The sequence below is a fragment of the Grus americana genome, chromosome 5 (assembly GCF_028858705.1).
Source record: "Grus americana isolate bGruAme1 chromosome 5, bGruAme1.mat, whole genome shotgun sequence".
NCBI classification, from domain to species: domain Eukaryota; kingdom Metazoa; phylum Chordata; class Aves; order Gruiformes; family Gruidae; genus Grus; species Grus americana.
Genome location: NC_072856.1, coordinates 40,189,426 through 40,208,453, shown reverse-complemented (window position 1 = coordinate 40,208,453; position 19,028 = coordinate 40,189,426). Strand labels below are relative to the sequence as shown.

The following is a 19,028-nucleotide window of genomic DNA, read 5'->3' as shown; positions in this document are numbered from 1 at the left end:
CAGAAATAGAGGTTTGGGGGTTTTGTTTGTTTGTGTTTTAAATAATGTGTAGAACTGGCTCTTGAATTAGTTTGTTTTCATTGTTCTTAAATTAGGAGTTTGTTTTCCCAGTTGCAGTATATGGCATAGAATTAGTAAGACTGCAGCTTTAAAAACAGAGCAAGGGACTCTTTAGTCACTGTCTTAAATCTTTTTTTGATTAAAGAAACAAGAAAAAGTACTTGATTTTTTTTGTTTGGGGGTTGTTTGGGTTTTTTAGTGATTCATCATCCTCTTTCTGCCTGTTCCCTGACGGGCATGAAAATTTCTGCTCCAGTTCTCAACCTCTTTGGTGAGAATTGAAATCTGTTCGTGAAGCATCTACATAAATGGATGCCTGTCAACAATCTGACACCATTGTTGTCACGTTCTTCTCCTAAACGTTTCACAGGAAGCTCCATAATTTTGTACTGGGGTGGACAGTGTAGGGCTCCACAGAGAACGTATACAGGAACTGCGGGAGCCTTTCTGCTGAGGTCCCTGTGTTCCCTTAGAAAGAGAAATGTGGCATTCGTGGATCGGTGTTAGCAGAAAAGCGCTCCTTAACTCACAGTATGAAATAACGGAGAAGACGCAGACGGTTAGTGTTCTCCCTTGGTGCTTCTGCCATCGGAAAGTTTCAGGGAAGTTGTGCAGCATATGCAGATGTGCTATATGTGATGATACTTTCAGCTGCAACAGGATGCGAGGAGCAGTTTCTCTTTTGAGGTTCATTGTTGTGTGTTTATTATTACTTTTCTAAATATTTCTATTGAATTAACCTCTTAATCTACATGATACAGAAGTCAGCTATACAAGTGTGGTTTGATTTGCATGGCATATGAACTTTTAAAATTCTTATGTGATAAAATTATTTGACTTTCTCATTGTCTGAGTTATTGGACTTAGTCTTTACATCTGCTTGACTCTATGCCATCTTCATTGCGTTGGAAGCTGTAATATAATATTCACAAAATGCTGAGGAAGTAACAGTAAAAAAGCTAACTCTTGGAGAAGATAAATTATATTTAAGAGTCAGAGGTTATTTTAAATTAAAGTAGTCTTTAAATCATATTAGTGAAACTCAATTTCCAATACATAACCAACATATATTTTTGGTAATCCATTAGATAAAGTAATTCAGAATGAAGTACTTCCACAGCAGTCTCAATGAAAAATAAATCTGTTTAATGGAAATGGACAAAAGTTTTATTAGTGTCTTGTGGTAGCACAAATAGAGTTACACTAATTGTGCTAAAGATCTCTCTGGTTTAGAGAGAAGTGTTATTATGTAAGGTTTTTCATGTTTAATTGCATTGAGCTGTGGTGGGTTGACCCCAGCCAGCAGCTGCTGCCAGACTTAGCTCAGGAGCAATGAGAGAAAACTCCCCCGACCTCCACTGCTCCCCCCGCCCCAGTCCTTGGATTTCTTAAAATCACTAAAGCAACATTACCAGGAATCAGGATCTACAAAAGTCACCATGATTTTACTGACGTTTCCAATTGCAACCACAGAAGTAAAATTTAACATTTTAGCTGTGTTTCTGATGTGTCAACTTTGCTTTCTGTTTGCTGTTGGGTAAAAGAGTCTAGATTTGAAAAAAATGCTGTGTAGTATTGTAACGATGCCTTTATTTTGATTCTCTGCCTGTATCTCTTGCTGCTTGCCTTGTGTCATGGTTTAGCCCCAGTCAGCAACTAAGTACCATGCGGCTGCTTGCTCTCTCCTCGTCCCCTTGGTGGGATGGGGAGGAGAATCAGAAGAAGAAGGTAAAACTTGCGGGTTGGGATGAGGGCAGTTTAATAGGACGGCAAAGGAAGAGGAAAATAACAACAACATTACTAATAAAAGGATATACAAAGCGGGTGATACACAATGCAATTTGCTTACTGCCTGCACCTGATGGCCAGCCCACCCCAGGCAGCGACTGCTCACCAGCCAGCTCACCCCCACCCCGCTTATATACTGAGCATGACGTCATATGGAATATCTCTTTGTCTAGTTTGGGTCAGCTGTCCTAGCTGTGTCCCCTACCAGCTTCCTGTGAAAATTAATTTTATCCCAGCTGAAAACCAGGACACCCTGCCTGAACTGGGAGTTTTTAAAGTCCGCATACAAGTAGCTTGAGTAATGTCGACAAGTAGCTTGAATAATGTTGTGTATGCTCAATATTTTTGGCAGTGCGCAATACGAGTGAGAGAAGGCAAGCCAACATGCAGTGGCAGGAGGTATAGGTAGCAGGACAACGTGTTTGTTTAAAGATATTATGGAAAGGAAGCAACTCCTGCCCTGAATGGCCACAGGGAACAACCTGTACTGAAAGAGGCTGACAAAAAAGTTGCTCAGAGGTCAGGCTCTCTGCAAAATAGCCATGTTCCTGTGTTTCACCATGGCCATGTTTCATCTGTTTCATGGGTATTTCTGTCAGGGAGCTCAGCTGTATTTTTCCTCTGTGGTCATCATTGTTCCATAGATGGCAGCTGCAGAAAAAGTTGTAGTTTGGTGCCATTCCAAGTCAGTGTGTGTGGGCACAGTACTCTGTTCCTGATGTGAGAGAGATGAAGGACTCTGGTATCTGCAGCAAATCACTGCTGCAAACAGAATTAGCGAAATATTTCTATGCTGCAGGTATCATGTTGTGCTTTATAGAACAATCAATCAGGATTGTAGTAAAAAAAGTAAAAAGAATAAATACTGTAAATAAGGAATGACACCACTCATATTAAAGCATTAAGAAACTTAACTGATGTTAGGAATAGTGGTGGTTCTCTGAAGTTATATCTAAAAATATATCTATAAATAAACCAAAATGAGAATACAAGCTCAAGTACTGGCCCAAAATCACATAAACTTTTTAGTTGTTTAATTGCGTGCTTCCTGATGCAGTTTAAACCATGCCAAATCACAGTCTTTCAGATGGTGCCTAGAGGATTTGGGTCCTAGCATGTGTAAGGGACTGTTTCAAAGAAGCAGCGGGAGTCTCATTTCCCTGCTTCTGGGGAAAGGGGCCAGCTATATGGCAGTGAGCCATTTCCATGCCACTTGGCCTTGGATCCAGAGAATAGTTCTTGGCTGGTTTAGTGGCTGTAGTCTTAGAAACTTCTCTGTTTCACTGAATGATTAGATCAGAAGCAAACCTAATACTTTTTTGGTTTTTCCTATACCTCCATTCTAAGAGTATTTTCCTTGCTCTGGTCATGTGTCTTCCTAACCTTTCAAGATTTCTTCAGTTGCTTTTTTACCTTTCCAATGCAAGATCTTTGTTCATCAATCATTTGTCTTCCTTTCTGTACCTGTGACAAATGGGCTTGACCTAAACCTGTCTTGGGTAGTACTACAATGTAGACACTATCAAGATGCTCAGTACTACTCTTTGTTTTCTGACACTTTTCGTCCTATACAACTGAAAGCTGATTGTCTGGGGAAAGCTGATTGCCTGGACCTGGACTTGTGCAAAGCATTTAACACTGTCCTGCACAACATTCTTGTCTCTGAATTGGAGAGACATGGATTTGATGGGTGGACCACTCGGTGGATAAGGAATTGGCAGGATGGTCACACTCAAAGAGTTGCAGTCAATGGCTCGATGTCCAAATGGAGACCAGTGATGAGTGGCGTTCCTCAGGGGTTGTGTGGTGGGTTGACCCTGGCTGGGGGCCAGGTGCCCACCAGAGCCGCTCTCTCACTCCCCTCATTCACCAGACAGGGGAGAAAAGGTGTAACAAAAACCTTATGGGTTGAGATAAGGACAGGGAGAGATCACTCACTAATTGTTGTCACGAGCAAAACAGACCGAACTGAGAGAGGAAATTCATCTAATTTATTACCAGGCAAAACAGAGTAGAGGAATGGGACATAAAATCAACTCTTAAAACACCTCCCCCCACCCCTCCCATCTTCCTGGGCTCAGCTTCACTCCCGGCTTGAACCTCCGCCCCCGCCTCAGCGGCACAGGGGGACAGGGAATGGGGGTTACGGTCAGTTCATCACATGGTGTTTCTGCCGCTTCTTCATCCTCAGGGGGAGGACTCCTCTTAATCGTTCCCCTGCTCCAACATGGAGTCCTTCTCACGGGAGACAGTCCTTCACGAACTGCTTCAACATGAGTCTCTCCCACGGGCTACAGTCCTTCATGAACTGCTCCAGCGTGGACCTCTCCCACAGGGTGCAGACCTTCAGGAGCAGACTGCTCCAGCGTGGATCCCCCACGGGGTCACAAGTCCTGCCAGCAAACCTGCTGTGGCATGGGCTACTCTCTCCACGGGTCCACAGGTCCTGCCAGGAACTTGCTCCAGCATGGGCTTCCCACGGGCCACAGCCTCCTTCAGGTGCCTCCACCTGCTCCGGGCATGGGGTCCTCCACGGGCTGCAGGTGGAATCTCTACACCCCCTCATCCTTCCTCCATGGGCTGCAGGGGGACAGCCTGCTTCACCATGGTCTTCACCACGGGCTGCAGGGGGATCTCTGCTCCGGCGCCTGGAGCACCTCCTGCCCCTCCTTCTGCACTGACCTTAGTGTCTGCAGAGTTTCTTACATCTTCTCACTCCTCTCTCTGGCTGCAAAAGCTCTCCCTAACTGTTTTTGTTTTTTTTTTTTTTCTTAAATATGTTATCACAGAGGCGCTGATTGGCTCGGCCTTGGCCAGCGGCGGGTCTGTCTTGGAGCCGGCTGGTGTTGGCCCTGTCAGATACAGGGGAAGCTTCTAGCAGCTTCTCACAGAAGCCACCATTGTAGACCCCCGCCCCGCTACCAAAACCTTGCCATACGAACCCAGCAGAGGTTGTTATTGAGACCAGTGCTGTTTTACATCTTTGTTGGTGACATGGACAGTGGGATTGAGTGCACCCTCAGCAAGTTTGCCAACGACACCAAACTCTGTGGTGCGGTTGACATGCTGGAGGGAAGGGATGCCATCCAGAGGGACCTTGACAGGCTTGAGAGGTGGGACTGTGCTAACCTCATGAAGTTCAACAAGGCCAAGTGCAAGGTCCTGCACATGGGTTGGGGCAATCCCAAGCACAGCTACAGGCTGGGAGGAGAATGTATTGGGAGCAGCCCTGAAGAGAAGGACTTGGGGGTGTTCGTTGATGAGAAGCTCAACATGAGCCAGCAGTGTGCACTTGCAGCCCAGAAAGCCAACTGTATCCTGGGCTGCATCAAAAGAGGTGTGACAAGCAGGTCGAGGGAGGTGATTCTGCCCCTCTACTCCACTCTCATGAGACCTCACCTGGAGTTCAGCATTCAGCTCTGGGGCCCTCAACATAAGAAGGACATGGAACTGTTTGAGTGAGTCCAGCAGAAGGCCTTGAAGCTGATCAGAGGGCTGGAGCACCTCTCCTATGAAGACAGGCTGACAGAGCTGGGGTTGTTCATCCTGGACAAGAGAAGGCTCCAGGTAGACCTTCTAACAGCCTACCAGTAGGTAAAGGGGGCCTGCAAGAAAGCTGGAGAGGGACTTGTTGACAAGGGCATGTAGTGATAGGACAAGGAGTAATGGCTTTAACCTGAAGGAGGGTAGATTTAGATTAGATGGTAGAAAGAAATTCTTTACTGTGAGAGTGGTGAGGCACTGGAACAGGTTGCCCAGAGAAGCTGTGGATGTCCCATCCCTGGAAGTGTTCAGAGCCAGGTTGGATGGGGCTTTGAGCAACCTGGTCTAGTGGAGGGTGTCCCTGGAACTAGATGATCTTTAAGATCCCTTACGACCCAAGCCATTCAATCATTCTATGAAAATAAAAAAGAAAGGAGAGGGAATAGGCATTTCTTGGCTATCCTTGCTGTTTGGCTGCCTGGAAAGCACAAATGCAACCACTGGAAGGGTCTAGAGAGACTGACTTATCATTTCTGAGGTGTCTTAAGCACAGCATGTAATATCCTGGAATGAGGTGGAGATACCACTGCTGCTTGAGCTCCTGTTCTTACTCAGCTGTTACTACAGATATTCTTTATAGCCATAGTGTGAACTTCTGTGGAAACTCCAGAGTTTTTGTTAGTTTTTATAACTGTAGTGGTGTATGTGAAGAGGTCTTTGAATACTAACTGATGTTTTTTACAACAGAACCGTTACGTCTTGTGGTATTTATACATAAAGGAAAGCATAATATTTTCATGATAGCGTTGCACTTGGTAAATAGAGCCTTTTAAAAACCTCATGAGTTTTGCAAGTGAGTTCAAAATGACTGCCACAATTAAGTGATAATTTAGGCAGTCCTCTTGGCCAAAAATTCTCTGCTTTTCAGTACCATAACTTTGCTGAGAAAGGAAATCCTGACCTCTAAAATTAAAATGCATTATGATTTTAAGAATGTAAAATAAGAATGTTTCTGTTTGGTTAATAGGATTGTTTCAAAAATTTTGTACATTCATAGCTTTATATTAAAACAATTGTATCGATGTAAGACTATTTATTTATTTATTCTAAATCAGGTTAAGGTTTGATCAACAACCTTGTTTAGGTTAGGTCATCCTAACTTGTGTTTTAGCAAGTTAGGTTAGATCAACAAACATTCAGCCTGACTAAACTTCTCCACATGCTGTGAAGACATTGTTTAGCCCACAGTGCTTATGTGTGCCGGGTCATTATCCTTCTGTTGTGAAAGACTTGCAGGTTTTATCAAGGTTCTTGTTGCTATTACAGTAATCCCTAAGGACTTCTTGAAGAGGAAGGCTTGCAAAAATCCAACTAATTTAGCAAGAAATAATAGCTGTTTTTTAGAAGAAAAAAATAATTATCACTAAAAAAAGACATAGTTCAATTTTATATTAAGAAAAAGGTCAATGAGGACTGGAAAAAAAAAGACAACTCTCATTACTTCCTAGAATAAAGCAACAGAAACTATCCCTTACAGGAAATGTGCAAAATTGTAGTAACATACAAGAAGATGACTTTTTTTTTCCTTTTGTACCTTTAGCACTGAGAATCTACCTACCTGTTCTGTTACAAAAACATGACAATTTTAGTATGTTGAAAAAGTATTTTTGCAAAATGATCATGGCAACACACTTTTTCAACTATTGGATTACACTGAACCAGCATCAATGTTTAGAGTATGTGTCTTCCAGCTCTTCCAGATAAAGTTCTTCCAAATACATAATTATTAAACCAAACTGGTGAGAGATTTGTCTTGCCTTAGACAGTCTCACCTTTCCTTTTAGTTAATTTCTATTAGAAACTGTGTTTTACTACAGCAAAGAGGAAGGCTGAATATGTTCTCCATTCAAATGACTATGTGTATGATTAATAGTTATTATTAGTTATTGAAAGCTTCCCAATTCATATTGGAAATACATTAATATTTGGATAGATCAGGTCTTTTAAAACTCTCTTTCTTTAATAAAACCATTTGATTATCACAGTAATTGGATAGAGTTTTAAATATCACCAATTTATTTTCAGCAGTTTGTGTTTGATCCTTGTATTGAGAACAGTCATTAATAAGACAGCACAATTATGGACATACATAGTTCAGCTTGTGTCTGCATGTGGATGGATGGGTGCCATTGAAATTATTGACTGATACAATGGGTAGTGGATTAAATGAATTACTGAATACTTATAATTAGAGGTTCTAGTTATTGAAATTTAGTATGAGTCTGCATTTTGTAGTATCACTTGAAGTCTTTTTAAATGAAAACCCAGAATTTGCATAATCATTTGGCTTTTGTACAGTTATTGGTGACATATTTTGGTGGATTTTCTTGAGATGTTTACAGTTGCTAAGGGTAAAAGCACTTCAGTGATTGCTTCTGCTTTGGTGTCTGCCAAGGAAAGGTTAGTGCTGAGCCTCCTTTTGCCCTGTGTTTTATAGGTAATCTGCTGCCATAGTAGCCACCAGCTGGGCAATCCTAAATTATTACCTGAGATTCTGACCAGCAGTTTTTTCATCTCAAAAAGCGTGGGTTTTGGGTGTTGGGGTTTTTGTTGTTTTGTTTTTTTTTTTTTTCTGTTTTATTTTGTTTTTTAAGTCTTATGGGTAGATGACGGTTATGTGATATTTTCAGGAAATGATAGAAGCACGCAACTCAGCTTCAGTTTGTGTAACGAGTGACTTCAAATGCTAATAGTGTTTCCTGTTTTTTACCATAAAAGCTGCTACAATATAATGTAAAACATGTTTTATATGAATGTTTATACAGCAGTTTTTTAAGGCTTGATGTTTGGAATAAAAGTCTGTTCTGCTTCTCCCAAATAATAGACTTTTATTGTGGTAATATTACAGTACATGTAAGGAGAAACTATTGGCATAATATGAGACAAGCGTTGTTGAGAAGTCAAGAGTGGGAATGCTGAAAACAGACATTCAGGTCTTTGTTGTTGACAGTTTTAGAAGTAAACCTTAGGGTAATCACACCTCTTGAGATGTATGTATATACATTTTATTTCTTATGGAGATGTAATTGATTAAAAGTAGTACTAAAGTAGTATTCACAGTCTGTGAATGATCACTGCATCTACATTCAGTAAATATTAATAGTTTCAAAGCTAATAAACTAACAAATTTCAGTCACTATTATCCAACAATGAACACGTATTCAGAATTGTAATACATTTGTAATCACTACAAGCAACAGTAATCAACACTATCTTGTTAATAGAATATTTCATTTTCCTTTTTAAAGTGGACAAGTAAGAAAAAATTTGCAGCTTGATCCAGAAACATCATGGTGCTAAAACTTCAGTCCCCCTCTGCCATCTGTCATAGCTGATTTTTAAATGGAGATGATCTCTAAATTACAAGTTTTCCTCATCGAGCTGTCTGAAATCAATTTGACTCTACTGTGACATAATTGTTTGTCTACATGAATGCTGTTTTACACTAATGACTGAAACCTTTCATCCTGCGAACTTATATGTGTGTGCTTTATAAATAGTTACACTGATCAGTAGTAGTCAAATTGTAAGTCAATTCAGTGCAGCCCTGTAAAGGGCACACAATCCAGATCTTCCTCAAAGTATTAAGCCTGGTAAACAGTCAGTTTATTTACTGCCAGAATTTTGTTTCTTCATGGGAGTGATTAATCTTTGTTTAATGTCATTGTCAGTATGATGAAAAATGGTATATTGTATTTCCTTTCTTACAGAAGAGCATGTTATAGATTAGATAATAGATTGCTTTGAGAGTAGAAGTTGTTTATATGTGATATAACCTTTACAGTAGCTTCCCATAGCGTAGTATGATATCCCTCTGGTACATTGCAGACTGCCTACCAGTAATATAGAATGAAGGAATGATGCAGTGCTTCCACTGTAAGTCTATTGCACAGATATAAACATAGTAGTGAATGGCATCTACATAGCAAGGCTGGACAACGTTAACTGCTCTTATAGCAAAGCTAATACTTGTGCATCTTCTTGGGATAGTTTATATTTTAATTTTTCAAAAAAAATTCTTGTATGATATTGTAATTCTTGTATGATAATGTAACTGACATTATCATACAGAGAACACTCAGTTTTATTTGAAACAGTCATGCTAAGGTTAGCATTTTTTTGACCAAATATCACTGTGGGTCGGCATAAGCAAGATTTAACATTGCTTGTGGACAGGGAGGGTTGTACGTAACAAATAAGTAAATAATATAAAAATTAGTAACATATATTCAGCCATGTATTTTGTTCCCAATTATTCTAGATAGTAAATTTTTCAGCTTTATGATCGTTATGTCATATGAGGTTATCCATTTTCTCCTTCTATCCGAACACAGAAAGATCAGCTGTCAGGTTCCTGACATTTGTTTGATTTGTTCTCTTAAAAAACCCTCCATTAATAGAGATTCCCTCTCTTAGGCAAACAATAATATTTTAAAAAAATTCTTATCCTTGCAAAGCTTTTCTTGTCTTGAGTCTAATTGCTTGTATTGTATCCCTTCCTGTGGCTTAGATTTGGTAATCCTTAATGTTCCATGCAGAGGAGAAACAGATTATTCCCTTTCTGTTGGCACCAGTCATATGTATTTGAAGACTGTAATCATTTATGCCCGGATTCCAGACAGGGATTGCATGTGTCTAGGCTAAAGAACCTTCTTTTTTATGGAGGATATATCTAATATGATGTATTTTCCTAATGGTCTTACACTTCTCTCATAAATTTACCTTAAGTAGCAAAGTTGAAAGTACAAGTTGAGAAAATAGAAATAAGGCTGTTAAAAGGATTCACATTGCACATTGGATATTATTTTCAGTAGTAATTGAATTCCTTCTTATTTGTATTTTCTTTTGATTTTTTTAAAGTGGTTTTATTAAGAAATACTCAGCTTTTCCAGAACTTCGGTGTCTGTGGCAAACCAAATTTTCAGCTTCTCTTCAAGTGTGCTGAACCTTTCATTCTTAGGACAAATATATTTTATAGTTTTAAATGTCTTAGAAGCATGCTGTCCAATATTTCTTCTCTTTACACTGGAAAATATCTAATAAATAACAAGGATAGACTCATATTAATAGAGAAATTTTACTAAATTGCAAATCTGGAACCCAGAATTGTTTGTAAGTGATATAAATCATGTTAGAGACCTAATCTTGCTCTCAATTTAAAAAAAAAAAAAAAAGGAGGTGGGGGCACACTTGAAGTACACAACTAAACTGTGGCAGTTTAACAAGTTACTATGCTGTAAAGGTCATTTATCCTGTTTCAGTTGTAAACTAATGCATCTTAGATTAAACTACACTGAAAGCAGTTTAAGAAGGTGCATTTTATTTGATACTTGGAGTAGGCAACCAATGTGTACATGGACAGTTGTGATGTCTTAATGACTACCGAAGCCTTGTTAAGCATCCAGAAATAGATAGTTTTTCTGAACCCCGTGTAAACAATTTTCCACTCTCCTAATTCTTACAGAAATGTTGTGTTTCCTCATTATAAAAATTACAATAACAGTTTCACTCCTGGTAATTCCACTTTAAGCAGCTATTATACCAAAACAAGGGCTTTTATTAGCGTTGGGAATTTAGATCCAATGCCATCATTTTTAGTTAGCTTAGCTTTAGTTAGCTTTTAGGTAGCTTGACATATATACATTTCCTGTTTTGCCCTGTATTTGGCAAAAATAAATGCTATTTATAGTGTTCTAATACCAAGCAATGTGGCTGCTTTTTATTTACTTTTGTTTCTGCATATCAACATTATTGTTGGCAGGAGTGAGCTTAGCTGAGGGAATATTTTTGTCACTGTTGCAACAGTTGGTCCTTACACAATGTTTTATTTGGAGAATCGCACCATCAAAATGGCTTTCTTGGCATGAGAGCAGTTTATCTGAGGAAACCTAAGTGGAACCCAGAAGATAATTCTTGTATATAATTTAGCAAAAAATTTTGTGATTGAATGTATTTTTCTCTACAGAATATAACAAATGATACCTCAAAATACACATACAAAATGCACGCATATATAATACATGTAATACAGCAAATAATTTTAAAGGTAGAAAAGATAGAGCTAATTTGAAAAGAGCAAATGGAATGGGAGTATAAAGAGAGAACAAACAATTTAAGTCATAATGAGTTTAGAGGGAAATGCTATCTCTTATCTCTTTCACTATCTGAAATCTGGTGAAATGAGAAAATTCTCAGTGTTTGAAAAAAATCAGAGGTCCTTATTTTGAAAGATATTTTTAATCTTTCACTGCTTCTGTAAAAGAAAATTCTCACTCTTACGATATGTCGTCAGGTTTGTATACTGTAGCGAGGTAAGAATCTGTTTAATTAAAATTATAATCCCACTGGGATTACTTCCTCACACGTGTTCTAAATTTAAAACATTTAGGAGAAGGGTGAGTCTGCTGCCAGCTGAAGTGCTGAAGTGAGGGAAGGAGAGCTTCTCCAGCCATGGAGCACCATGACGCAGGCGCCTGGGTGGCTCCAGATGGCTTTTGGACTCAGCGCTGCTAGGTCAGACGTCGAATGGTTCTGTAAGACACTCAGGTGTCTGTTAGTGCCTGTGTCATCTGTTCTTCTGTTACCTAGGCTACGCTAGCACCTCTGTGGATGAAGAGAGTAATTGCAGTTCAGATTACATCTCTCGAAAGCTTCGATTGACTCCTACTCACGCTTCATGTAAAGCAAATTTCTTTAAAAGCTAGAGTAACTATTTCACATCTAAGCCAAGAATTTAATTCGGTTTTGAACTAGAAAAATGCTTTTGGCACTAGGTTGAATAATTTATGATTTTAATGAGATTTGGAAACAATGATACCTTGAGAATTAAGGTCCTTCAGCATTATTTGGCTTATTCTTACAGTTTTAATCCTTAATATTTACTGCATCTTAAGTATGCGATACTTGAAATATTTATCTTCACATTTGTGACTACAGGAGACAAAACTTCAGAGATTTAGATGTGTTTCATTCAAACCAGGGATGTTACCATTTTGTGTCTCTCTTTTCAGTGCATGCTTTAAAACTTAAAAAAACCCAAAACCATAACTTTTTTGGGCTGCTTGGATGGGTTCTGAAGTTTCCAGTAATCAGTAGTGAATATACTGTTTTAGTACTTTTTGAGTGAATATACTGTTTTAAAGTGCTTTTTGTTGGGTTCCTTCCATTCTGCATTCTTTTCAAAGTAATTACAACCTTAAAACTTGCTAGTTTATCTCTCGAGCTGTGCTTGTCATTGTGTTTCTTTCACTGCATGCTGATAAAACTCCCAAATAATACATGGAGTAATTCAGTGACGTAAAATTGAATTGAATCTTTTGTATCAGAAAAAGGGTTACTTGGCTATGTTTTCAAAACAAAATCTTAGGTCTTAAAGCTGGGAGTGTGAAAAAAATTAACTCCCGTTTTTGTGCTGCAGCAAAAAAGACGGGAAAATTGCTTATACAACAATCTTAAGTTTAATTTCTAACCTCTGAGGTTTTTTGAAACTTTTTTTAGTGTGAACTGGACTTAATCTATTTTCAAAGCTCCAGCACCTTTGCATCAAAATAGATGATTATGATTATGTTTGGAAACATTGTTTTATATGTCTAATAACTTTAGTGTCGAGAAATAGGTATTTCCTAATGAGCTGTCATTTAGGCATTGCATCTTAGGCAGAGCTGAAAAATATTTCTCCAGCCTCAGGGCAACTTTTTGGCACTAATCTGGGGAGAGATCATAGAATCATGGAACAATATAGACTGGAAGGGACCTCCATAGGTCATCTAGTCCAAACATCTGCTCCAGGAGAGTCTAATTAGATCACCTTGCTCAGGAACTGAGAAGTTATCAGCAATGGCTAAGGGATGCACTTATTTCTCTCTCATTTCCTGGTGGATACCACGTTGCTCACAGAGGAAGAGGAAGGCAAATGATCTTACTTGATTGGGGGGAAAGCCATTTTCAGAATATAGTGATAAATGTTGTCATGTATGAAAAAATACATATCCTGTTTGGTATTAGTCTGAGGAATGGACTACTCTGCCCTTAAAATTAATTATATTAATTGTATTTTACAGTTAACGTATTTTACAGTGTAGTAAATTCTCATTGGTTTATTTGCAGTTTCCTGAATGTGGTTTCTACGGAATGTACGACAAAATTCTGCTCTTCCGCCATGACCCTACCTCTGAAAACATTCTCCAGTTGGTGAAATCAGCTGCAGATATTCAAGAAGGAGACCTAGTTGAAGTTGTCTTGTCAGGTAACTAAAAACCAGTGAAAAATACTGTCATGCTTTTGCAACCAAAAAGATCCGCAGTATTTTTGTCCCAGTTAGGATTCAAGAAAAAGGAGATTTTTTTTTGTATGGACTTTCACCCACACTAAGTCAAAATCTTTCTCAGGTGCTTTAGGCATATTGTGCCTATTAATTATTTTCTTTTTTTCTGTTGCACTGTATACTTTTTAACATCCTTTATGTTGTCCATATTACTAGTTAAGCAGCAGGTTAATTTTAATAAGTGATTTGAAATATGTATATACTGTATTTTTAGAGGGAAAAATTATCCAGTGTGGTAGCACAAACCTTTTCAAAGAAGCACAGTAGAAACAAAATGTAACAAATAACAACAAAATGCAATAGATATTTTAACGTTTACTTAATTAACAGAGTAGCTTGAAAATTAGAATTCGTCTTCACATATCTTCAATGAAATATCAACAGTTTTAATATTTAATTGGATAGAGTGTACACTTTTCTATTAGTAGATGCAGTGAATTCATAATTACCTGTGGAGGAATTGTCAAGGCCGTTCTTTCGAACAGTGACCTGACTTCTTTTAAAGTAAGGATTTTTAGCTTTTACCTTATATGAAGTGCCATAAAAATGTCCATTGGAAACAGAGCAACTGCTTTTTCAAAGCCCTACATAACAATGCCTGCCAGGGCTGCTCTGACTCCTTACATGGCTTATTTTAAAAATTATTTAGGAAAGGAAAAGGAAAACTTAAATTCTAGCTGGGTAAGTAAATAAAATTCTAGAAATATATATTATTTATGGATGGCTGTCCGAGAGGAATGCTGGATGCTTCTTGTACAGGACTGTTGATTGTCTGACACACAATATGGTGTGGGAGGTGAAAAAGTGGAACAAAAGAAAATAACTATTTAGGGCCTAGGAATTACAAAAGTTAGAGGAGATAAGTTGAGAATATGTCAGTGCAAAGCCAGAGAATTAAAGTTAGAGTCTGAAGGTGACTAGCAGCTGAAGAGATGCAAGAAGAGGTGTAGTATGAGTGAATCATGAGGTAAAAGGCTAAATTTTGGAGGCAATGAAATGTTAAATGGATTTAAGGAGCATGTTTGGCCAGCAGAGTGACCATAAAGAGTGGATTACTCTAATTGAAGTAGGAAATAAGCAGAAATGATGTGAGTGGAATGTAGAGGAAGTCTGGGGATGCCATTAGCTGTCAATAGGACTTGTCAAAAGCTTAGATGTAAGAAGGGATGAGGTATGTGACTAGGAATGGTGCGAAGTTTACAAGGGTATGCCGTAGAGTGAATGCTGGAACTGTAAAGATGTAAAGGTGATATCTGATAAATAAAACTTAGAAGATGGCCGAAGGGCTTTATTTTTGCAGTTGGAACATCTGGAAAGACGCTTAAAAGTAGACACACACGTATGTCATGTAAAGGTAGAAATCGAATGTATAGAAGAGTGTAGGATTAGTGAAGAGAAAGCCAAAGTCCTAATGGATGCTGAAAAGAGTGGAGGTAAGAGTTAGGTCACATAATCTAAGCCAACTGAGCTTTAAATACAGTTTTCTTGTATAGGACCCTATTCCATACTCTTTGATTAGAATAGAAAGAAGCACAATAAGTAATAATGCAAGTCATTCCTGTAAGTCATCATTCAGCTCTTCCATATCAGGAAACATTTTTTTCCCTTTTGAAAAGATACCACTAATCTCTATTTCATATTTTCTGCAGAAAACAATCACTCCAGATCAGTAAATCGGATGTGGTGGGAAAAAAATCAGCAAGGAATTGAGTGCTTTATTTGATGTATTGTTTATATACTTTTGGAATGGAGACCACATATCTTCCAATTTGCCAAAATTGGGCAAGTAGCTGTTTAAATCTTCAAGAGCAGCACTTTATGCAGTACTTGCAAGTGATAAAGGAGAGCTATACTGGGAGCATTAGGCGATTTACGGTTTTATTTTTTAGCTGAAGCGTCTCTCCACAAAAGCGGTCAAGCATGAGCAATTCTGCAATATTTAGAGGAAGGCGATTAAACCAGCACTGCATGAAAGTGTGGGTGGTACCTACAATTGCCCAGGATCCATATATTTTTTCGTCTCACCCTCCAGTTTAGAGTATACGTTGCTGGCTGAAGGCCTGGAATTTTTAATATCACGAAGTACTGTCATACTGTGTTATAGTAGCCAAATTTTAGCTAAAGGTAAATTCCCAAAGTGCACTATTATCTACTTTCTAATAATTCCATTAGACAGTTGTTGACAGTAATGATCAGCTGTATCATTTTATCTGGCTTTATTTATGATGAACTCATGAAATAAGTTTATCGTTATTATCTTGTTATTTAATTTACATCGTTTCTGTAATGGACTATTTCCCTTTTGCAATTCATTGACTGTATCAGCTGTATCAAAAGTTGTGCAACTGTAGCAGTGTATCATGATTTTTAAAAATGTCCTGGTTTTGGCAGGGATGGAGTTAATTTTCCTTCTGGCAGCTGGTGTAGTGCTGTGTTTTGGATTTAGGATGAGAATAATGTTGATAACACACTGATGTTTTTAGTTGTTGCCAAGCAGCCAAGGACTTTTCAGCTTCTCATACTGCCCTGCCAACGAGAAGGTGGGGGGTGCCCAAGAAGCTGGGAGGGGACACAGCCAGGGCAGCTGAGCCAAACTGGCCAAAAGGATATTACACACCATATGACGTCATGTCCTGTTGGCAGCTGGGGGCCTGGTGTGGTAGCTGAGGGTCTTATGTGGCAGCCAGGGGTCTTGTGCAGGGGTGTTTGGAGTGATGGCATTTGTCTTCCCAAGTCACCGTTAGGCGTGATGGAGCCCTGCTGTCCTGGAGACGGCTGAACACCTGCCTGCCCATGGGAAGTGGGGAATGAATTCCTTGTCTTGCTTTGCTTGTGCGTGTGGGCTGGGAGGCTGGGCAGCTGGGGATCTCATGTAGCATCAACGTCAGGTGGGAAATTGTGCTGTTCATTGCTTGTTTCATGTATATATATATTTATTATTGTTATTAGTATTACTATCTTTCTTTTTTGTGGTTGTCCTATTAGACTGTTTTTATCTCAACCCAGGAGTTCTCTCACTTTCACTCTTAGCTGCCAGCCATGGCTAAACCACAACAAAAAAAGAAAATAGAGAATTTAGGGGATCCAAATCTTTTAGAAGATCATTGTAATGGAAGAAATTCATAGATTAAGAAAATTGTATCTTGAATAAATTTATAATGCAAAACACGTGTAAGATTATGATGTATTGAGAACTAAGAATATTATAATTTTTTGCATACTGTTTCATAGTTTTACAGGAAATAGGGTGTGATCATACCTGCTTAGTCATAGGGTTTCTCAGTCTTTAATTCTTAATTTCATTAATTTGTTTTCACTGAAAGTGATTAGTAGTTCTAATCCTTGAGAATAGTTCTTGTTTCAGTTTTATCACCCTGTTAGCAGTAGTTAGTAAAACAATTGGTTCTTTCTGTCTCTTTTGGTTTGGGTTTTGTGTCCTGTCACCTACCCTCCCTTCTCCCTGGAAGATATAAGGGAGAAATATTACTATCTCTTTGACCAACCACCACTCCAGGGCTAAAAGCTGTTTCACATGTTAGTTTGAGAGTGGCTAATTTATGTAATCTTAACTGCAGCCATCATTCATGTCCTCCTTAAAATGAAGTGGCTTTTTTTACTTCTAAGTCAGGATTAAGGAATCTTAAGACTCTTCCTGCAAGGTATAGTGGTTTCTTAATTCCTTATGGCCCAAAGTCTATGATTTTGTTTCCATGGTTTTATTGAACAATTGAAATAATCATTTTTATCCTCTTTGCCTAAAGATTTGAAAGTCATCCTTGGGCCTTTCCCTCCTTAGCAATGAAAAATTATTATGTAGTTCTTATGCAAATAAATGTATTTTTATAGTATTTTATATTAGCAAAGCTGACAAAGTATTCTTTTTTTAAAAACACTTATTTTTAAACTAGCTTCAGAGGCAATAGATTTAGAACAGTACAGAGTACTTTAAAAAATTATGCCCTAAGTAATGATATTGCTATCAAATAATCAAGTTCACAAAATGTTCATCCAATACGTTTGATGGTGCATACCAGAAATGTACTCTGACCCTGTGCAAAAGATGGCAAATTGTTTATTTTTAGATTAGATTATTTACATTAAGTCTATGTCTCTTTTCAAGTAGGGAGGCCAAAGCAGGACACAGTACAGAACTGGACACAGTGCACGGTACTCAAGAGTGGCTGTGCAGTGACATTGGTCAGCACTTATGGGTGCAGCCTGTCAGGCCCCATGGATTTATGTATGTCCAGTTTGCTTAAATGTTCCTTAATCTGATTCTCCTCTGCTGAGAGTAAACCTTTCTTGCTCCAGACTTTCCCTCTGGTCTCAGGGATCTGTGATTCCTGAAGGCTGGACTTGCCAGTAAAGACTGAGGCCAAGGTGTTGAGTACCTTGGTCTTTTCTGTAGCCTTTGTCACCAGGTTGCCTGTCCCATTCAGCCATGGGACCACATTTTCCCTCGTCTTCCTTTTTCTCCTTTAGTTGAGAAGGTGAAGTTTACTGTTTCTTCATATTTAATCAAATGGTACTCTCTTAATCTTGTGGAAATCATCATAGCACAATATGGTGAAATGGAACTGAAAAAAGATTACAAGCATGCATCTCAGATGCTTTAAGTAGGTCTGTGTTGTAACATGTATAAATATTAGTTCCCCTTTTTCATTGTTCTTCACTTTCTCTTTTCTCTCCCATTGTCCATTGAGTCAGTGCTTTGCTCTTGAACTCTTCTGCTTTGGTGGCCACGTCCATATGAGTAATAAAGATGATTTATGTAGGGTATTAGTCATGTCTTTCACTCCTCTTGTCTTTTAAGAAACAAAACTGAGAAAGAGAATTATTATCCTTTAACAACAGTTCTTCAGCATTCCAAAAATTGTTTTTGTAAGGATGATTTCAGTTAATTTTTATCAAGCCATTGTATCACCACAGATCACCAAAATACATATCTAGGTCCACTGGCTACTAGTGACTGAATGTTCCAATCTTTTTGTTACAGATAAAGACACTTCTTAACAAGAAGGGCTGTGGGGTTTTTTGAAGTTATTCATACCACTTTTTAGATTCTTTAACTTTATGCCTACCACTTATGCCAGTGATCCTTCAGGAATTTCAGAACATCGCTATATAAAATCTTCTACAAGCTATTAGAACTTTGTGTAAAAATGACGTTTCTTGCACATGACCTAAACAGATGCCAAGGATTTTACAGCAAGTAGCAGTTTATAGATACTAGAAAGACCATTCAGATAGAATGGACTAAAGCAGTCAGGAAACTATTTAAATTATTTCATTTTCTTGCCTCAAAAATATTTAA

The 19,028-nt window shown here is 38.4% G+C and overlaps 1 protein-coding gene across 3 annotated transcripts in view; it reads left to right on the top strand.

The window, feature by feature from the left end:
* Positions 1-19,028, top strand: part of PRKD1 (protein kinase D1) — a 154,706-nt gene that overhangs the window by 68,735 nt on the left and 66,943 nt on the right. For all 3 annotated transcript variants that reach the window (XM_054827171.1, XM_054827172.1, XM_054827173.1), the window contains one exon: positions 13,498-13,636. In XM_054827171.1, the coding sequence (XP_054683146.1) occupies positions 13,498-13,636 (139 nt within the window). The remainder of the gene's footprint in view (positions 1-13,497; positions 13,637-19,028) is intronic.